Raw genomic sequence first — 21,190 nt, 5'->3', positions numbered from 1 at the left:
TTTAAGGCCCACCTCCACACTTCATGTGATGTTATGATAGGTATTATTATTGTTAGCTAAGCTACAACCCCAGTTGGAAAAGCTAGGATGCTATAACCCCCAACGGCTCAAACGGAAAAATAGTTGTGAGGAAAGGAAATAAAAAATATATTAGAGTTGTTACAGCTCTCTTATGACTTTGAAACAGTAATATGAATGAGCTGGCTTTGGTAGGTCACCAGTTTCAACCCCCCTGGTCTGATGCTTGATACTATGCTGGATGGTCTTTGGAAGAAAGGATATAGGAATAGAGAGTTGAAAGTTGTGAATTTTAAGGTTGAGAAGCTCACATTTTGTAGATATTATATTTATGACTCGCTGGTAAGTATCAAAAGTATTTTATTAATTTTTTTTTGCCCAGGATTATATACTGGAGGATATTGAAAGTTAAATCTGAGAGAAACCAATTATGTTTGGTGTACAGAACAAAGAGTATTCTGTGCTATAGGGAATGGCAGTAGGCCCAAGATATTGTAAAGGAATGTTACTGTTCTAGTTTTTATTTTCCTTAATTATCTCTTGTTGCAGTAGTGTTAATAAAATTGTAGCCTAGAATACTGGGTATGCCTTTTGTAAACCTCTTGGCATAATCATTTATTTCTATTAAAAGTATTGAGTTTTTATAAAAAAAATTCTGTACAGTACTGTATTGTGGCGTACAGTTAAGCATGGTTAATTGTTGAATGTATTAATTAAAATCACTTGCTACTTCCAGTTTTTTCTGTTGTAATGCAGCTTTCATCATGTACTATGTAATTTATTATTTATAATATTTATAGTTTTTGCCTGTATAAGAAATAAAATTCAGTTCACTGTCGACATCAAAGTCGCTCTTCCACATTTATAATTAACTATGATTGACTGGGCTATTATGTCTTTTGGGCTCTTTGGAAGTAGGTAGTAGACATCTCCTACTCCTTGGTCTCCCGGATTTCTCTCCCCCACTAGTAAATGGTCAGTTCCCAATCCTCATCTTATATCTCTAGCATTGGGATCTTTCAGTAATCATATTGTAATGCCACTTCCCAGCTACAGGAGAAGGCAACATCATCTAGATTTCATTGATTTATATTCAGCATTATGGATCAAACCAGCACTGAAATACTGTTGCAAATACATGGTTATCAGTTATTCAAGTCAGAAGTTTTATTACTGAAAATTATTTCAGAAGCTTTTCTTTTGGGTTTCATGTTCCTTAAAATGATTTCAAAAGCTTTTTGTGGAGTGTTTTGAAATGTGTTTTATTACTTTGGTGATATGGGCTTCTGGGGAATTTTATTTGTATTTTATATTATATCTCGTGTTAATTTTTTTTTTTTCATTTTCACAGATCACTGACCTAACATTATAGGTCTTTATGATTCTTTTTATTTAAAAAAGTCTTCATCAATTTAAGATGTATAAAGGTTGCTGATTGTGCTTTTGTTTCTATGTGAGAGCATTAATATTTCAGTGCTGTTGATCAACTTTTATCATTTACATTCCTCTACTTTTATATTTTTCACTTGGTGGGAAATACATTTGAGGTTGAATTGGTTATGTTGTCTTGCTACTCATAAGATTTAGTAACATCAGGTCAATATTTCTGTTTAGATCAGGTCATCCATTGATTAGTATTAGATATAACAAATGCTATAATTAGTTGGCCTTCAAGACCTTCTGTTTATTTTGCATCCTTGGTGAAACTGCTTTTTCCAATTGTATTGAGCAGTTTTCAACTAAAATTCCTGCTTGTCTCAAGAGATAAGCACAGTGTACTTTTGAGTGACTCATGGTGAAAAGTTTTCATGTATTAATTTTGTGATGTACAATAAATGAGTTTCAGCTAAATTTTGTCCTCAAAGGTGACTGTGTCTTATGTAACTGTCTCTTATTCTGGCAAAGGATAGTTTACTGAAATAGAATTCTGCTTAACATGCACTGTTGAGTATGGTAGGGTTGTTCCATGCTTTGTAATTTAGTACTGTACAGTATCATTTCAGTACAGTGTCAATTCATGTATCTTGAAACCTTCTAATAGAACACACCCTGTAGATACTAGTGAAAATGTTCTGAGGTGGTATCTGGTAGCACAAATATTGACCTAAACCTGTTATTCTTTCTTATATAAGTTTAAAGTCAGACAGGGTACTAGGTAGGGACTGACCAGGAGTACAGAGTGCTAGATGACTGCTGGGAATGCAGGTCAGCCTACCGCCCTCCAACTCACACACACCCACCCCAATTCCTTCCCTCCTCACTTCACACCTTCGAACAACACAGCTAAGTATTGAAACCGTTCTGTACATAATATGAGACTTTTATATTCAGATTTGTTGAATATTAAGGATTTTCAACCTGGGATAAAATGAAATGCAAACTTCGGTTACATAATTTTTTTTGTTTGGATCCGCTCTTTCGTAGGTCATTGCCCAGTGTATTTTTACTTAATCATCAGTTTTTTTCGTTGAATCATTTTATAGTCAATTATACAGTACCCTCAAAACACTGTATGCGTCCAGATGTCTCTCATCGATGCCTTCAGCTAGTGAACCCAAAGCTCTTACCCTGCATACTGAAAAAGATAACCAATGCTGGAAATAAGTTGCCATTAATTTTGAGAATACTGGGAAGCCCGTTTTACTCATAAATCTTTTATGATAATTTGAGATATCGTTCACCTTTCATGTACAGTAATTCACTTCAGACATGATGCCCTCAGCTTTTAAACTTTTTTGAAATTTTATTTGTTGATGAGAAAAAACAATAATGTTCAGTAATATGATTTCTTTTGAAGTGGTGTACTGCTCCCCTTGAGGCGTAGTATAACGTAATTAGACGAAACTTTTGATGGTCAAAAGGTTAATTTGAATTATTATATTATTGTTATTGACTTGTTGATGTGCTATCACAAAAGCTAAGTTTTCTAGAGCATGTTTAATCTTACCTCCGTTAAGTTTAAAGATTTTACTGTAGCATGATTTATGTTAAATTAACCGAATTGCTGTCACGTTTTTTATTTGATTTTACTGAATGGAAGATTTTATGTGCCATCATTTTGTCGTTTTGGCTAAGTACACACGAGCGCGTGCTCACACATACCGAAAGTGTGTGAGCGTTTGTCTCGTTATTCCATGCGAGGCTAGATGTTGCTGGAACTGTGGGTGTGAAGGAGGAAGGCCCCCACTTGGTAAGCTGCTGCAACTCTTACTCTGCGTCTCGACACATTCTTATAAATTGTATCTTCTCTTCTCTTCTCTGTAGAACTGGTATTCCTATCAGTTCACTTGCTTCCAGGTTTTGGACTTTCTTAAATCAAAAGGAGATTTCGTAGATCTGGCAGTGAGGCACGTTGGAACTTCCGCCATCATGGACCTCTTGCTAAGACTAATATGCAACTTAGAAGAAGATGAATTCCGTCAAGTTGTGCATCAGGTAAGAAAAATTGTTGAAAAGGTCCTCTTTGGCCATCTATTTTTTTAGCTTTGCACTTATAAATTGCTACTTTCAATCCTGTATTTCAAGAGTTATTTGTTTACTACAGCTGTATTTCATATGGACTTATGGTATCTTATCTATGAATCACACTGCTAATAGCCTTTGAGTTGAGAATAAGAACTTCAACCTAATCAAATAAAACCAAGAGTTTTTCTCTCTTTTGCCCTACATTCGCACCCTTCAGGAGCTTAGCCTGTGTCAAATCACCCATATTAGAAGAAACATATGACCTGCTAATGTCATCTCAATAAATGTTAGTTTCTTTCCTGGTTGACAGCCCCGAGAGTATTGCATCTTCAGGTCCCACCAATTGGTTTTTTATTTCATTATTACTAGATTCTTTTTTTTGTTTGTTATAAACCCTTAAAACAAGATTAGCTAGGAATGTCTCTGGTTTTAAAATTGTTTGCATTTCAATTACAGCGTCATTCACGTTTTGTTAGAGGAAAAATATACGTACAGTACTACTTTTGTGGCAAGATATGTTATAATAAAGGGGTCTGTGTACAGCTCCCCAGGTGTTCACTAGGTCATTTACCTTGGTAGCTAATTGGGCCCATTTGAGAAGGATATCTCTGTTGACGTATCTTGACAATTGGTTGATCCTGACCTCCTGGGAGGGACAGTTGCTACAGGATTGAGATTAGATTCTTGTATTTTTCTGCGATTTGTGTATTATGGTAAAATGGAAGAAGTCAAATTTCATGCCTAAGTGTAGGTTGAAGTATCTGGGCATGCTGATACATACGGCAGTAGCGAGTCTTTCCATCAGACGATACCACCAGTAGGCTCAAGGAGGTTACACGACTGTTCCTGTCCATGACAGAAGTACCAGCTCGGGACTGGCAATGTCTTCTCGGTCACCTTGCCTTGTTGGAGAAACTTTCCACAGTGGCACCTCCACCAGAGATCCCTTCAATGGTGCCTGAATGATGACTGGTCAGCCATCAGGGATCCCCCATTCCATCCTGTTCCAGTGGGGCAAGAGGTTTGGGCCGATCTGTCTTTGTGGCTCATTGAGCAGAACCTCACCAGGGGTGTCTAATTTGACTATCCACCTCCGGACATGCAACTGTTCTTAGATCGGTTGAAGGAGGGTTGGGGAGCACACTCTTGTGTGTGGACCAAAGAAGAAAGGCAACTGCACATCTACATTCTCAAAATGCCAGCAGCCTTCCTAGGATTGCACACATTTTAACCCTGGATAGGTACGGTGGGTCGTTTGCGACCCCGAGCGTCAAAAAAAAACAGGTTTTTCTCACGTGACTCACCCCTGTGACTGAATTTGTGGGTGATCGACCTGCAGGAGGTGTCTCCCCTACACGCTCTAGTAGTGTCCAGATGTGCATTGCTGTAGCTGTACTCCTTCCCCGATTTCTGAGACGCGTCGGGGTCGTTCGCGTCCGAGTTTACCCTTCTGAGGTAGTTTGCATAATTATCAAAGTTATTACGTATTATGAAATTGTCGTAGAATGGTGCAACTTGTATAGGTTATCAGTTGTGGAAAGTCTTGGTGGATTGTTTGGCTACCATGTGCATGTTTTATTTTTTAGTTAAAATGTCGTTCATCACCACGAGGACCATTTTACCGCGAGTGCCCCTTTTTCATTTTTTTTCATTTTTTTGCCAAGTCATTTTTCCGTAAGATATTGCCAAATAGTGTCGTAAAACTTTTGCTTGTTTAGTGTTGGAAAGTGTGTCTAGATGATCTGGCTACCCATGCATGACTTTGTTTTTGTCAGATACGACGTAGTTATTGTTATATTGGGTATTTAACTGCGGTTACCAATTTCTGTTTTTTTTTCAATATTTGTAAAAATTACTACGTAGTAAGGAATTGCCGTATATTATTCATTTTTTTTTCATGTTTATGTGTTAGAAAGTGTGCCTTGATGGTTGGGCTAACACGTGCATGTCTTTTTTTTTATCTGAGATGTCGTATATTAGAATGTCGGGCATTTTACCGCGAGTGTCCCTTTTTAATTTTTTTTAATTTTTTTGCCAAGTCATTTTTCCGTAAGATATTGCCAAATAGTGTCGTAAAACTTTTGCTTTTTTAATGTTGGAAAGTGTGTCTAGATGATCTGGCTACCCATGCGTGATTTTGTTTTTGTCAGATACGACGTAGTTATTGGTATATTGGGTATTTAACTGCGGTTGCCAATTTCTGTTTTTTTTTCAATATTTGTAAAAATTTACTACGTAGTAAGGAATTGCCGTATATTATTGATTTTTTTTTCATGTTTATGTGTTAGAAAGTGTGCCTTGATGGTTGGGCTAACACGTGCATGTCTTTTTTTTTTATCTGAGATGCCGTATATTAGAATGTTGGGCATTTTTCCGCGAGTGCCCCTTTTTATTTGTTTTGCATTTTTTTGCTTAGTCATGTTACCGTAAGGAATTGGCAAGTAGTGTCGCAAAACTTATATTTTCATAGTGTTGGAAAGTGTTTCTAGATGATCTGGCTACCCATGCCTATTTTTTTTTTAGCCAGATATGGCGTATATATAAGTATGTGTTCGATTTTCCTGTGATTGCCATTTTTTCGTTTTTTCCCATTTCTTTCAAAATTACTACGTACTAAGGAACTATCACAGAGTAATATTTCATTTATATGTTTATTTGTCGGAAAATATGCCTTGATGGTTTGCCTAGCATGTGGCTGAAATTTTTTTTTTCTGAAATGCCGTATATTAGAATGGCCATTTTTCCACGAGTGCCCCTTTTTATTTGTTTTGCATTTTTTTGCTTAGTCATGTTACCGTAAGGAATTGGCAAGTAGTGTCGCAAAACTTATATTTTTATAGTGTTGGCAAGTGTTTCTAGATGATCTGGCTACCCATGCCTATCTTTTTTTTAGCCAGATATGGCGTATATATAGGTATGTGTTCGATTTTCCGGTGATTGCCATTTTTTCGTTTTTTCCCAATTCTTTCAAAATTACTACGTACTAAGGAACTATCACAGAGTAATGATTCCTCTAGATGTTTATGTGTCGGAAAATTTTGTTTACTTTTTTTTTGATTGAATATCATCAAATTTTTTTAGCAAAAATATTGTTTTACATTTTTTTTTTCGATATTATTTCCCTTCAAAAAAAATTTTTTGGGTCAGAATTTTAATTTTATAGTCGTAAAATAATCGAAAATTATCCAGCAACCCACCATACAATTTTTATGCATATCCAATAATAATTAGATTAGTAAATAACACCTTGAAATTGACATACCCTTCCTACATTTCAAGTGGCAGATTAGGGAGTCTGAGTCAGTGTGGTTGGCGGCCATTTTGTGGACATATCCGAAGCGTAAGCTGCCCTATCTATATATATTCTTGTTCCCTATAGAATTTGTGATATTTTGGTATATTTTTACCTGCATAAATATCATATTATATATTAAATATATGTATTTTTTTACGAAATTTCCAAGTACTCAAAAAGTTACCTTTAGATATGGCCCCTGATATAAATGTAATTTACAAAATAATGAAGATTTTTTTACATATTTCTATTTTAGGATAACATATGTTTATTCCCTAAAAAAATTAGCCACTTCCTATTTCATTTGGGTACCCAAAAAAATTCATGAAATTTGGACAATTTTTTTTGGCCAAAAAAAGTTACCCTTTTTTTCTCATTTCAGATCTTCACCTCCATGGGTCTGACTTCATCCAAAATACATCAAGATGTGTCCTAAACATTCAAGAATCAATTCCTAAAAGGATTTGTGTATATATGTATAAACTTTTTTTTATGAATTTTTATGTCAGGTCTTTTTTTTTTCTACTTAATTTTTTAAAATATTTATAATAAATAGTTTTTCTGCAGATGAGTAGTATTTATCTTTACAGTTGTTTTAAGCATTCATTGAAGTTTTTTTTTGGCAAAAGAAAAAAGGAGGTTACTGCAAAAACTGATTTTTCAAGAATTTTTTTTGGCGTCGGGGTCGTTCGCGTCCGAGTATACCCTTAAAGGGGTGTCCGAGGACCGTACCTATCCAGGGTTAAGAACGTTCGAGGAGACACCCGATAGTGTTGATGAGCGACACCACCACCATAGTGGCCTACGTCAACAAGCTAGTAGATGTAGATATGGGTTGCATTTCACGCCTTAGAATCGTGGGCAAGAGGAATTTATGGTACTAGTAGGCACACTCGGTCGTCGGGACAGGTTTAGGGGCAGAATGATCCCTACAGCCGCCTTTTCGCTACAAGGTGATGGAGATCAACCTGTTTGCTTCCATGCAGAACAGGAACCTCCCTGCTCCTGACCCATGGGCAGTGTTCAGTCTTTCCAACACCCATGGGAACACCTGGATGTGTATGCCTTTCTGCTATTCAGCCGGTAATTGATTACACTAGGACTTGGGATGACCCTGGTGGATCCCAGACGGCCTTTTGTCAAGTGGCAAAAATCTGCTTTCTCCTGATCGAGGTTCTGAGAGATGTACCCAGTGGCCCACACTTCTCTGTCAGCTGTGCCTTCTGAGGCACCACCAGTCTGTAGAGTCCTTGGGTTTTCACAGGTGAGGCTATCCAACATCTCCAAGTGAAAGGTTTTATGTAAAGTGCTGCACAGATGTCTAGATACCTCCAGGGGTCCCTACAGTTGTCTACCATACTAAGTGGGCCACTTTCTGCAATTGGTGTCATAGATGGGATATTTCTTAGGTCAGAGCAACTCTAGCACAGATCTTCCTTCACCTTTCAGTCGCTGCAGTCAAAGGCTACTGCTCGACCTTTAGTGTGCTCTTCTGGCTGAAGGGCATAGACCTCTGCTTTCGAGGAATTCTTAATGCTCACGAAGAGCTTTGAGCAGTCTTGTCTACCCCAGGATCTCAGCCCCTAGAGTGGGACGTGGCTCTAATCCCAAGGGTCTTACTAGTGCAGACAGTCCCCAAACCATGGACAAAATGGTGCCCTAGAGACTGTTCGTAGCTTGAATTGTTCGTTGATCGTTTCTGTACTAGTACCCCTAAGGTTTAATTTTGGCCTAAGGTATGCATAGCCTAACTCGGATGCTTAAGATTTTCAGAAGTCCTTAATAGTCCCTTTCACATAAAATCAATACTGTATCAGGTTATTACAAATGATGTTTGACTTCCTTCATTTCCTTACATTGCTGTATATGATAATATAAAGTATGTTGTTATAAAAAAGAAACGTACAAGTGGCCATATGAGGTGCAACTCTGTGTGTGTGTGTGTGTGTGTGTGTGTGTGTGTGTGTGGGGGGGGGGGTTATTGATCATAGATAATGTTATTGTAAATTACGGAAATAAGGCAAAAATACGATGGAGGTAATACAGTAGACAGATACAGCTACAGTGTTTACGATCACAATAGGAACTCCAATTGATTCTGGGTAAAGTAAATAGGTACATTGGCAACGCCGGGACCCAGTCGGAAGTGGTGCTAACCTCAAAATTATAAGTCCACGGAGTTTACAAACATATTTTTGACGTGCTGTTTTTGCGTTTATAAATCTGAAAGTTTGTAAATAGAATTTACGTACCTTAAGGATTGTCTGTATCCCGTTCCAGCCTTTGGGGTATTATCAGACAGGGATTTGACATTCAAAGCTGTCTTTCTGCTAGTTTTAGCATTGGTGAAGAGAGTTTTGCGAGTTGTCTGGTCTCTCGTGTAGTCACCCATGCCTAGGGGTTGAAGGTATGCTTTTTTGTCAGACTTCATGGCCAAACCTCAGAACCCGGTGGTGTAGGACCCCAGGTTCGAGTCCTTCTTTCCCTCTCTTTTGAGAGGCATTGGGTAGTGATCGAGAGGAGATGTCCTTGTATCCGGTGAGGGCTCTACTGTGCTATTTGAAAAGTGCCCGACACCTCAGGCCTGAGTGTCAGAGACTTTTGTTTGCACTCGTATGTCCATTAAAGAGGTGTCAAGAAATACTTTCTCTTTCTAGCTTAGTGAGATGATCCATAGAACGTTTGCCTCAACGGATGAAAAAGTCAAGGCAACATCTAGCTTTGTGAGACGGTCTGTAGAGTGTTTGCCGTGACAGATGCAAAAGTTGAGGCACCAGCTAGGACCAGAGCTCTTGAAGTCAGGTATACATGCTGCACTCCTGCCTTCAGGAAGAATCAGTCAGTGGGCCAAGTGTTGAAGGCCTGGGACTGGAATTGGCAGACCACCTTCACAGCCTTTTACTTGTGAGAGTAAGCCCACAAGTCCCTTGAAACCTTTGTGTTTTGACCTGTGGTGGCTACTCTAAATAATTGTGTAACCAGCCCATCTCCCACACGGGATAAGGATGTCTCCTCTATGGTGAGGTGTAGATGTACATTATATCTGGAATGAATGGTAGTATGATGGGCTCTTCATTCTTATGTCCCCCGTCTCAGTGACCAAGTGGTCGAAATGTTACTTGCTGTATCGGACCTGATGCTGATAAGTTACACTTTAGAACTCCATTCATAATGTCTAAAGAAGTATCCCTCCCTTCCCCCTTTAATGAGGGAGTTATTGTAGATACAGTATATCAACCCATTGATCATCATACAAGGTGTATCATTCGTTTGATTTGGTACATGCTTGCATGTACAGCTCTTTAACTATCAGCCTTTCATCCTTATGAAAGTCAGGCTTTACATTACTGTGATCATTTGCTTTGCTTCTGTACAGACGATGCAGTGATCACTTCCAAGGAAAAAAATGATCAAACCGGATTAGATTCTATGGGGACTTCCTACCAAGCAGTGAGTCTCTCAAATTAAAGGACAGGCGTTTGTATGCAGCGTAGGAACATGGCAAACTTTTAAATTAATTTGTATTTTCCTTGCCATACAAATCTTTGTCCTTTAATCTAACTTCCCAACTCAACCACCCCTCTCAAGTCATATGCCGAAAGATAAAAAGTGAAGGATCTCCAGCTGGAAAGGAGGTGGAGCTGCTCATCCTGCACCCTCGCCAACTGGATGACCGCTTGTTATCAAACTTTAACAACCAACTCCAGCTCGCACTGAATTGGTTTTCAGTGTGGCTAGGAAAAATACAAATTACTTTTGAAAACATTAATTTTATATCCTAATATTTACTAAGCTTGCGGGGTGATAGGCAAATTTCATTCGGTTGTTATTCAAGATGCTTAGCATCACCTAGCCTATGGCAAGCACCCTGTACTTATTTACCTATTATAAGTTTTAATTCTCATAAAGGGTTAGTTTGTTTCAAAACAGGATACAAACTTTGACCTTCAGTAGGAGTATGACATCAACAAAGCTGGGTAAACACAGCTGGCTTTCGGGTGGCAGGTAATTCCCGCCCACCCGACTGGTAATCCTCGCCCACCCGACTGGTAATCCTCGCCCAGGTAGTGTTACCTTCACTGACTTTGGGCATAGTTCTGTGCAGACGCACTGGCATCCTACTTTGGCTCTATTTATGATCTAAGTTTTCTTTTCATATTGTTTGTGTGCTTGCTTGCTGTGTTGTAGATGATGTTGGCTCCATTGAAGTACATGCCGTTGTGTCCTGGTAAACCCAGCCGAGTATGTGGCCAATACATGAGTAAACCCTAAGTTAACCCTCATTGCTTTTGTAACTTCTGGAGGAACTATTACTGTTCACACATTCCCTTGGGTTATGAGTGTAGGGAATGGCCTTTTGTGCAGTGTACTGAGTTCACGAAGAAGATGAAGTCGAAGAGAGATTCATCGGAGTCGGTCTTTAGGACGCCCAAGCTGATGCCTTAGGTACTCTTTAAGCTCCTTCATCCCTCCTTCGGGTTCAAAGTCTACTGCACGTTCTTCTGCTTCTCCCTCTGAGGTTGAGGAAGTAAGAAGGAAAAGGGAGCCTCTGCCATTCCTTCAGGGAGTTCTTTGAGTGAGAGGAGTATTGCCTTCCACTAGTGAAGGTAATTACTTCCTGTCTCTTGCCCAAGGCCCACCCACTGCTGTAATTGCCAACAACTCGCAAAGACATGGCCCTAGGCTTGCTGTGGTCTGGCCTTAGAATTGATGGCACCCTCTCCTGAGGTTCTATCAGCTGTGAGAACTCAATCAGTGATTTGTCAGTCCCCCTCCTTGCCTGCAGAGTAGAGCTGTTTTATGACACAGCTGGATGTGCCCTTGCCTGCTGTTGCAGATGAATCTCCGTTGCCTGTTACTAAGAGTTGGTTTGCAGTCAGGGGTCTCTCGACATCTGTGAAGGTCGAAGCGGTCGCTCCTCTTCACAGGCTTCATCTGTTCCTACGCTTTCCCCTGCTGAGGAGTTACTTGCATTAAGAAGAGGAGGAGGAGTTCTCCGAGGCAGAGGGTGACTGACCTGGAGGAGTGTAATTTTTTTTTTTACTATTAAAACTATCTTTAACAGCTTCAAAAAATGGGAATATGGTGTAATAATAAGTGTCTTGAATGTTTTTGATTGTGTAGCAAAACATGTTTCACTATGTGTTAGCTCTGTGGCCTGTTATGTTGGTATTAATTATCAATAATAACAACTAGGAATTTGATTACTTCAGTTATTGTTACCCGTTTATTCATGGTTATAGGTTTAAACAAATATTCTAGTAATGATTTATTGAAATATGCTGATAAACATGGTTTTGGGAAAATTGTGTTAATGTATAATAAAACGGAATTGTCTTTCTTAAGTTTCCTTCTGTCTCGCCTCGAGACTATAAGCGCTCTTGGCACAAACCTAAGAAGAGCGCTCCCTCTCGTCATCGTTCTGCCTCGCTGTTGTCTTTCTCTTGCGAGGGATCATCTAAGAAGCCAGGAGCGCGGCCAAGGGCAAAGCACGTCCTGACCTTGAACCCTCTTCTTGGCATAATAGTTTGAGGGTCTCCATTCGTTCTAGAAAAGTCAGAAAGAGCGCTTCTCCTCGCTTTCACTCCTTATCTTCAGAAAAGATCGCTACTCGCCTTCGACTTCTCGATCTTTGACCCTTTGGGGTCTCGGGACAAGGAAACTTCGGTTTCTCGGTGCGCTATCCCTTGGTTTTCTCATAACTCAAGTTACTGAAACCTCGGGCTCTCTTAGTCACGCTGACACTTCGGTGTCTCGTGACAAGGGAAACTTCCGTTTCCCGTTGCTCTGGCCCTTTGGGTTCTCGCATCACAACCTCTAGGGGCACACACGATCACGCTGAACCTTCGGGTTCTCGTGAAACAAGTCACCAAGAGTTTTACTCTTATGACAGAAAGTCTTTGGACTCTTGTCGCGCGGAGTGTTTGCGTGCGCTCAACCAACACTGCGCCCATAACCATCAAGAGTTTTACTCTTATGGCAGAGTCTTCAGACTCCCGTCACCCAAGGTGTTCGCACGCAATTAGCGCTACACACGCAAATCTCCGGTCATACACTCGCGGGGTCAATCCCTCGCTCTCATGTTTCAGACAGGACAACCTCCTCAGTTCCTTTGCTCCCTAATGAGTTAAGGATTACGAGTCTCTGAAAACCTCGGAAGAAGATGCAGGGGTTCGGCCCTCCTCCTCTTCGGTTGAGAGCAGAAGGAAAAGGGGAAACGTGTTAGAGAGGCTAAAAGAAAGCACCCAGATAGCAGCGACGTAGAACATAATGCCGATGGCTTCGGCCGCTCTGTTCTTTATCCTGCGCTTCATGTAGCAGCTCATGAGCTGCCCATGTTACGAGGTAGCACTCGTTGTCAACCTGCAACTTGATCAACTTGTTGTTGGGAAACATAGATTGCTGCCAGGAGGTTTGCCGCCAGGGGTTAGAGAACCCCCCCTTACGAGGGAGTGATAACCTTCCTCGGAATTGGGCTGCGTGAGAGAACCACCCCCCATCCGAGGGAGAGCCTCCCCACTTCAGCCATTCAGCAACCTTCCCTCCTTTGTGAAGAGTTGCAGACTGCTCGACGAGTTTTACCTCTGCGATCTCATCCCCGAAGACTCTGCTTTCTCTCCCTGGAGCTGGGGAAAAGCAAGTCTAAGGCTTGTCCCTCCTTCGAGGGGAACTTCTCTCTCATTCGCGAGAGAGATTATTATGCCTACGTTTTTCCCATAAAACTGGGAGAAAACTTGTCTTAGGCGATGTCCTCCATCGGGAGAACTTCTCTCTCGTTCGCGAGAGAGAGTTTATTACGCCTATGCTTTTTTTCCGTAAAACTGGGAGAAAACTTGTCTTAGGCGATGTCCTCGGCGATGTCCTCCTTCGGAAGAACTTCTCCCTTGTTTGCGAGAGAGAAATTATTACGCTTACACTTTTTCACATAGAGCGGGGAGAAAACTTGCCTTAGGCGATATCTTCCTTCGGGAGGACTTCTCCCTCGTTCGCGAGAGAGAGTTTATTACACCTACGCTTTTCCCAACAGAGCAAGGAGAAAGCTTGTTTTAGGCGATCTCCTTCGGGAGAACCTTCCTCCCATTCACGAGAGAAAACTTGTTGGAGTTTGGTGATCCACGCTCCTCCCCTTTACGCTTTTGATTCTCCTCCAGGGGCGGAGCGAGAGCCTTGTCTTAAGCGATGTTCTCCTTCGGGAGAACAAACCTATCCTGTGGAGGAGTGTTCTTCATCCCTGACGTTCTCCTCCTCGTGCTGTAAGGAGACGTCTTTTTGAACCTACTGGTTCTCCTCACGTTGACCCCTCTGGGTCTCGTGACGATCACCCTTTTGGCGGGCGTGATCGGGAGCCTTTGAACTCTCGTCATGTTGATTCTACGGGTTCTCATGACCTTGAGAGTCTTTTGGGCCTCTGTCGTGTTGGATTTTAGAGTTCACACGACTTGGAACCTTCGAGTTTCAGTTACGCTGAGTCGTTGGGCTCTCGTAACAATTAGCACAGAGTGTCCGCGCATGAACGCAATTAGCGCTATGCGCGCGACCATCGTCATCAAGAGTTTCACTGTTATGACAGAGAGTCTTCCGATTCTCGTCAACGGTCTTCGCCATTACCCACACTCTGACTTCTACCGTTCTTCCCCTTTCGATAAGAAAAATGCGAGAAGCAAGACATAAGGTTTGTCTGCTTCTCGTGTCTCCACTTTACCTGTAATAACACGCGAGGAATTAGTGCAGCCTGAGGATTCCTCGGAAGAGCTGCCGTCGAAGGACTTAGAATCCTCCTATTTAAGGACTCTAAGAACTATGTGTAATATCTCATCCCTCGGCGATTTGCATCTGTCTCCTCGACCTCTTGACACTCCAGCCTTAGACAGGCGATGTCGTCCACCACAAATCCTAAGACCAGAATAAATTGGTCTTCTGGCTGTGGCCTGATTGGTAACGTTCCTGACTGGTGTTTGACAGTCTATGGTACGAGTCCTGCTCAGACTCGTTAGTGCCATTAGTGTCTGCAACCTTACCATCCTTGTGCGCTAAGGTTGGGGGATTTGGGGAAGTGTATAGGTCTATTGGCTGAGTCATCAGGAGCCACTGCCTGGCCCTCCCTGTTCCTAGCTGGGATGGAGAGGAGGCTTGGTCGTTGACCATATAATATATGGTCAGTTTCTAGGACATTGCCCTAACTGCTAGTGCAATGGTCACTGTCCCTTGCCTCTGCCATTCATGAGCGACCTTTGAACCTTTAAACCTGGTCTGTTCGCCCTGCAGGCCGTCTGAGAAGGTATCGCAGGCGGTCGCAGGAGAAACGGGTTCCCTGAAATCTCAGGAATCCAATAAATTCCCGTTTAAGAGACAAAAGCCCTTTATGAGATCAGAGATGTCAACCCTTCTCCTCTGATCTTGGATCCCCTCATGGCGAGGCTCACATCGGGCTAATCCTCTAAGAGACACACTACTCTTCTAGGCTCTTCTCAGTCACAGAAGCCTCGGCAATGGAAGTGGCTTCAATGTCCCTTCTGGAGGCTCCTGCTTGGCTTGACACGTGGTCTGGTACAGTCGGCTACCTCGCGAGCCACGAGGACTTGTAAAACCAACATTCCATGCAGTCCCTACAGGAAGTCCTAACTGCTGGGGCCAAGACAATGGACTTCTTAACCGCTACAACAGCGACCATTTGGAGCAATTTGGGTCTCAAAAGGAAGGAATCAGTAATTCCCAGACTTCCTTTTGTACCTCAGTGAGGAAAAGCTCCTCTCAGTCTCGGCGATTAAGGGCTATCGCTCAGCCTGAGCCTCATCTGTAGACTGAAAGGGGGTTGACCTCTCCTCCTCAGAAGACATCACCTTGGTTGATTCGGGGTATTGAGTGATCTTGCCCCCCACTGGAGATTACACTATCACCGTGAGACGTGTCTTATGTTCCCTGAAGGGTCTGCCCTATGAGCCTTTAAGGGCCTCAGGCTACTTTCTGAACCTTAAGACCTTCTTCCTCGTACCTCGGTCATCGGCTAAAAGGATCAGTGAGCTACATGATCTGTCTTACGTCGTCACCCATTCTAAGGGATGGGGGGGGAAGTTTCTCGCAACTTCGTACCGGGCTTGGTGGCTAGACTCATAATCCTTCATCTACCGATGAGAGATTTCGAGAATTTCAGTTTTCCAGCCTCAATAAGGTAACACAGGATACAGACCAGTCGTTACTATGCCCAGTCAGGGCGCTAAAGAAATATCTGAAGCGCACCAGACCTTTCAGACCATGTCTCCGTCATCTCTTCCTTAGTACCAACAAGGTAAAGAAGAGAACCTCTCGCAACACCATCCCTTTCTTGCTCAAGAAAGTTATTGCGAGGTCTTTTCACGGAGACAACCCAGACCCCATCAAGTTAGTCTCAGTCTCCCAAGTCTTAAGTGCTGGGGTCTGGAAACGCCTATCTACATTCACCGCTCACTATTTGAGCGACGTGACACATAGGTCTCTAGACACCCTCTCTATAGGGCCTATTGTGACAGGTCAACAGGTGCTATAGCTACCTTACGCCCTTTCAGGTGACAGTAACCATTGCACAAAAGACTTTGAAATGGTTATTTTGGTTGGTGCAAATCACGGAATATTTTGGTATAAAACTGTATTTGGAAAGAATTTTGGCAGGAGCTCGGTTGCACACCTTAGTCTGTTTTTTGCAAGGCTTTATATAAAAGGAACATATTATTACACATTTACTGGACATTGGGAGCTGTGATAAATGCGGGGATAATGTGTAAATAGGAATCTTTTGTTAATTGATTTATTTGAACTTTATATATGTTACACTTGATTTTCTCAATGAGAAAGTTCAAGGGTTTATTTGATATAAGTTTATAGCTTTGAAAGTTTGTTAGTGAGAATATATTTGGAACCCAATTATTATTATTATTATTATTACTTACTAAGCTACAACCCTAGTTGGAAAAGCAGTATGCTATAAGCCCAGGGGCTCCAACAGGGAAAATAGCTCAGTGCGGAAAGGAAAAAAGGAAAATAAAATATTCTAAGAAGAGTAACAACAATAAATATCTCCTATATAAACTATAAAAACTTTAACAAAACAAGAGGAAGAGAAATAAGATAGGAGAGTGTGCTCGAGTGTACCCTCAAGCAAGAGAACTCTAACCCAAGAGAGTGAAAGGCCATGGTACAGAGGCTATGGCACTACCCAAGACTAGAGAACAGTGGTTTGATTTTGGAGTGTCCTTCTCCTAGAAGAGTTGCTTACCATAGCTAAAGAGTCTCTTCTACCCTTACCAAGAGGAAAGTGGCACTGAACAATTACAGTGCAGTAACCCCTTGGGTGATGAAGAATTGTTTGGTAATCTGTGTTGTCAGGTGTATGAGGATAGAGGAGAATATGTAAAGAATATGCCAGACTATTCAGTGTGTATGTAGGCAAAGGGAAAATGAACCGTAACCAGAGAGAAGGATCCAATGTAGTACTATCTGGCCAGTCAAAAGACCCCATAACTCTCTAGCGGTAGTATCTCAACGGGTGGCTGTTTACTTTGGTTTATGATTGGTTATTGTCGAATTAGATGATTTTCAAGTAATTGATAAAATTTATTAATCTAGGTCTCTGCTTTTCTATCTCTTTCCTTTTCTAATTCACCTCCTTCAGAGTGCAGGAGTCAATCATGTAAACATCAGGGGAGTTTCTTAGGAAGATCCCTGCATAAGAGAAGAACAAAACTGAGCTCAGGTCTCAACTACTCAAGTTAATGATGCATGATAACACAGCTACATGACGCAGTGCACCTGATGAAGGCAACAAAGAAAAATGGAGGTTGGAACCTGTTGTTCACATAGGTGTGTGTTGAAAACTGGAACAAGGGATCTTTTTTAACACACCGTGTATGACATTGTGTGACAGACGAGGTGCAGATTCAGAGGGGCTCTGGCAAGTTCTAATGTGCCTGAACTTGCTTGTCTTCCGTATACTCACCTAGTCCATGATCTGCATGTTGATACACTGGCCCTAGACCAGGGGAACAATATTTCTTAGGCAATCTTGTTGTGTTGGATTCCCTGTTCTAGCCATAAACAGGGAAGTCCTTGGAGACCCCACTGCACCTCCCCAAATTAAGTTTTTCCTTCGTCAAAACTCTCTGATTTGTTCCGGAAGTGAGCTTGCAACCTAAGCTGCTCGTATTCTAACACACTTTACCATAATAAATAAAGGAAATTTACTCAGTGTATTTCACAAGTCCACAAATTTAAGCATTTTGTAATGGGAATTATTTAACAATTTATAACCCATGACATTAGACATTGGAGATTAATAACTCGTAAGGAAAAATTAAAATAATTGACAAATTAACCCGCGCTTTACTGTTGAGGAGAGTCATGGCCAGCCTGATGGAAGGAGGAGGGGGGAGAGGATTTTTCTCTTTCGAACATCAATTACTATTACTAATGCAATTACCTAATTTACTCTTTATGGACACTTGGTCGTCTTTTGTTTACACGCGTTTAATTTTGATAATTTTGTAGACTCCTGATTTTACCTTTTCTTCAAAATGGTATGAAAATAGGTGAGAATCATGTGAACACTGTGTAGGCGGCATATGGGCAGTGATTTTTTGCTAGTGTTGTCAGTACTTGTCCACAGAAAAACCATATGGAGCAAAATATTTGCTCACGGACCGATACAATGCTCATACATCAATTTAAATTTGTGTTCTCTTATAACGATTTGCTCATATTCAAAGTTACTCATAAACTAAGGTGCTACTGTATAGAAATAATGATTTTTTTTTAATAGAAATTCTGTGGTTTATATAATTAAAAACTCTTATTACCTTCTCAGCAAACATGTTTCTCATTTTTTCCACATGAAAGTGAGAATGCATCTTGGTTAATGTGTTAAGGCTAAGACTTCCAAGTCTACAGAAATAGGGCAATATATGACAAATGGATTTGTTTAAAAAAAAAAATTCCAGTACTGTAGTGTATAAATTCAATAGGAACAGCAATTATTCTTTATGGAATAAAATGTACGCTAATTGTTTTTGTGTTTATCTGATGTGTTATTTTTGTATTTTTTTTCAGTGGTTGAATGACAGTCAGTTAGTTGAAAGATTAGTTGATAGGTTATCACCTGATGCAGACCCAGAAGAACACTCAAGTGCCGATAATTTATTATGTGAAATAAGTACCTCTTGTAGAGATGTTGGTAGTGACAGCATTCAAACTAATCCTCTACTATTATCATTAGAAAGGTAAGTGGAAATTGTTTCAGCGAAAATAAATTAATTTATTAAAAGTTTATCTCAAACTGGAGTTTCCTGATATAGTCAAAGGTTTCTGGGAGATTTTGAATCTCATGTAAATACTAAACAGTATTGCAATGATATTGCTGATATAATTGATGGTTGCAGAGAAATCTAGGTCTTCACTATAAAAGACCATAAATATTAATTAAAAGTTGAAGGCTAATGAAAAGATGTGAATACGAGTCTAAGAAAAAAAGGTTTGACTTACGGTGAAGTATATATCTAATGATTTTATTTGCTGGGGTAAGGTTTATTAGTATATCATCTCAAAACTTTTAGTATTTCTATATATTCCTTGTTATCATGTTGAGAATTATTAGAGTACAACTAAGGTTTATATTATATATATATATATTTTTTTTTTGTATTAATACCTCTAAGATCTTGTAATTTATGCTTATGAAATAGTTACTCTCACCTGGTTGTTTACATATGCTATGATTCTTTTGTGTCTCCCTTTAATCTACGCAAAATTGAATATCCGGTCGAACTCCCGGACTCAGCCGTTAGGTTATATTTACAGAGTGATGTGTTTCATCAAGATTCAGTATCTCTGAGCTTCTAAAGTAAGTTCTTTCCTATAGAAGTCTCCTGTTTTTGTCCTCTCCTCCTGGAACCATAGAGTTCTTCAAACTTTTTTTCGATAAGAAGGCATACTGTCAAACAAGCTGTTAATTCACAGAACTTCCTATGTACATTTGACCGCTAAGACTCATACTCCTGGATTCCAGGACATCCGTTATCAAGGAAGTATCTTTGATTGTAGAGGCATTCCAGGTCAAGGCGCGGTGCTTCAGTTTCAACAGCACCTCAGGTTTTCACAAGCGTTTTTACCCTGGTGTCAACCTGGGCTTACAGGATCGTCATTGTTTTCTGAAGACTTTGAGACGACTGGCTGATCCTACCAGACTCGGTGGCTTACCTTCGCAAGCACCAAGACCTTTCTCTTTCCTGTGCATTGGCATCGCCTCTCTTCATACGGAGTTTCAAGCCTATCTGCCCGAAGTCGGAAGGGAGACCTCCTCCACGGAGCATGGTTTACGTCCTTTCGGTCCCTGAAGGGTCTCCTCCACAACCCAAGACACCAATCAGCTGATCTTCACCTGACCTCGATAACAGGTCTCCCGCTTGTGTTGGCTTCGCCAAGAGAGTCGGAAATTCCCATGGGATGCCTTCAACATCTCTAATTCACGGCGATGGGCTAGGTAATACTCGACTTTGTTCCTGGCAGCTCGAATCCAAGATTCAAACTCTTTGGACTGGGAGTCCTTTGTAGCCTGACCAATTTTCGTGATCAACAGCTACTATGATAGGGAGGAACTTGAGATGCTACCTCATTAGAACTACAGGAGCTCGTCCTCAATTGATTGATTGATTGATTTGATGTTTTCTGACATCCTGACATCTAAGGTCACTGATGCCGAGAGCTCTCCCCCAAGCGACAGCACTCTTCGTCAACTCGGGGAAGGTCGAGAGAAGGATCTCCCAGAACACATTCTCGGCTTGGATTCATCTAGCATTGAATCCTGATCCCTCTCCTCATAGAGGACACCTAGAGCTCATGAAGTTAGGGGCAGGAGTAGGCTCCTAGTGTTTATAAAAACTACTCTGTGATGCAGGCCTTGTCAATGTGTGTGGGAACGTCAAATGACCTTCACCATCCACTTCCTGTAAGACGTGACCAACAAGAACAAGGAGGCGTTCTCCATTGACCCTGTTGTGGCTACACAATAAATGGTTTAAACATCTCAGACTCCTTGATGGACAACTAGCAGAAGATGGAGCGCTAAGTTTAACCCTGGTTAAGTCTGCGATGAATGACAAAGAATGACAGGCTCTATCTTTCATCTTCTCCCATGTGGGGGAACAGCACCTACGGTATTCTGCAAAGCTGGCCTCCGCTGTCTGCAGGTAAAACAATTTCCCTTGTGTAACCTGGTATAGAGAGATATACGTGAAATGTTCCCATACCCCTTGGAGAGGTGTAATTGGGTAATATCTATGGTTGATTCAAATACTACTTTTCTGAGAATTCTTACTTTGTCTAGTCACACTGCTAGTTGCACACAATCACACAGATTGCTCAGGTCGCTAACCATACTTTGCACTTATT

The 21,190-nt window shown here is 41.0% G+C and overlaps 1 protein-coding gene across 13 annotated transcripts in view; it reads left to right on the top strand.

Annotated features, from left to right (window-relative positions):
• fmt (phosphatase 6 regulatory subunit 1-like protein fmt) overlaps positions 1–21,190 on the top strand; it is a 228,552-nt gene that overhangs the window by 54,562 nt on the left and 152,800 nt on the right. For 12 of the 13 annotated variants that reach the window (XM_068364580.1, XM_068364575.1, XM_068364576.1 and 9 more), the window contains exons 6-7: positions 3,283–3,453; positions 18,854–19,023. In XM_068364580.1, the coding sequence (XP_068220681.1) occupies positions 3,283–3,453; positions 18,854–19,023 (341 nt within the window). The remainder of the gene's footprint in view (positions 1–3,282; positions 3,454–18,853; positions 19,024–21,190) is intronic. The other variant, XM_068364570.1, reaches the window with a different exon arrangement.

The sequence above is a fragment of the Palaemon carinicauda genome, chromosome 41 (assembly GCF_036898095.1).
Source record: "Palaemon carinicauda isolate YSFRI2023 chromosome 41, ASM3689809v2, whole genome shotgun sequence".
Classification (NCBI taxonomy): domain Eukaryota; kingdom Metazoa; phylum Arthropoda; class Malacostraca; order Decapoda; family Palaemonidae; genus Palaemon; species Palaemon carinicauda.
The sequence above is the reverse complement of the archived record's forward strand: the minus strand, read 5'-3'. Positions and strand labels throughout refer to the sequence as shown.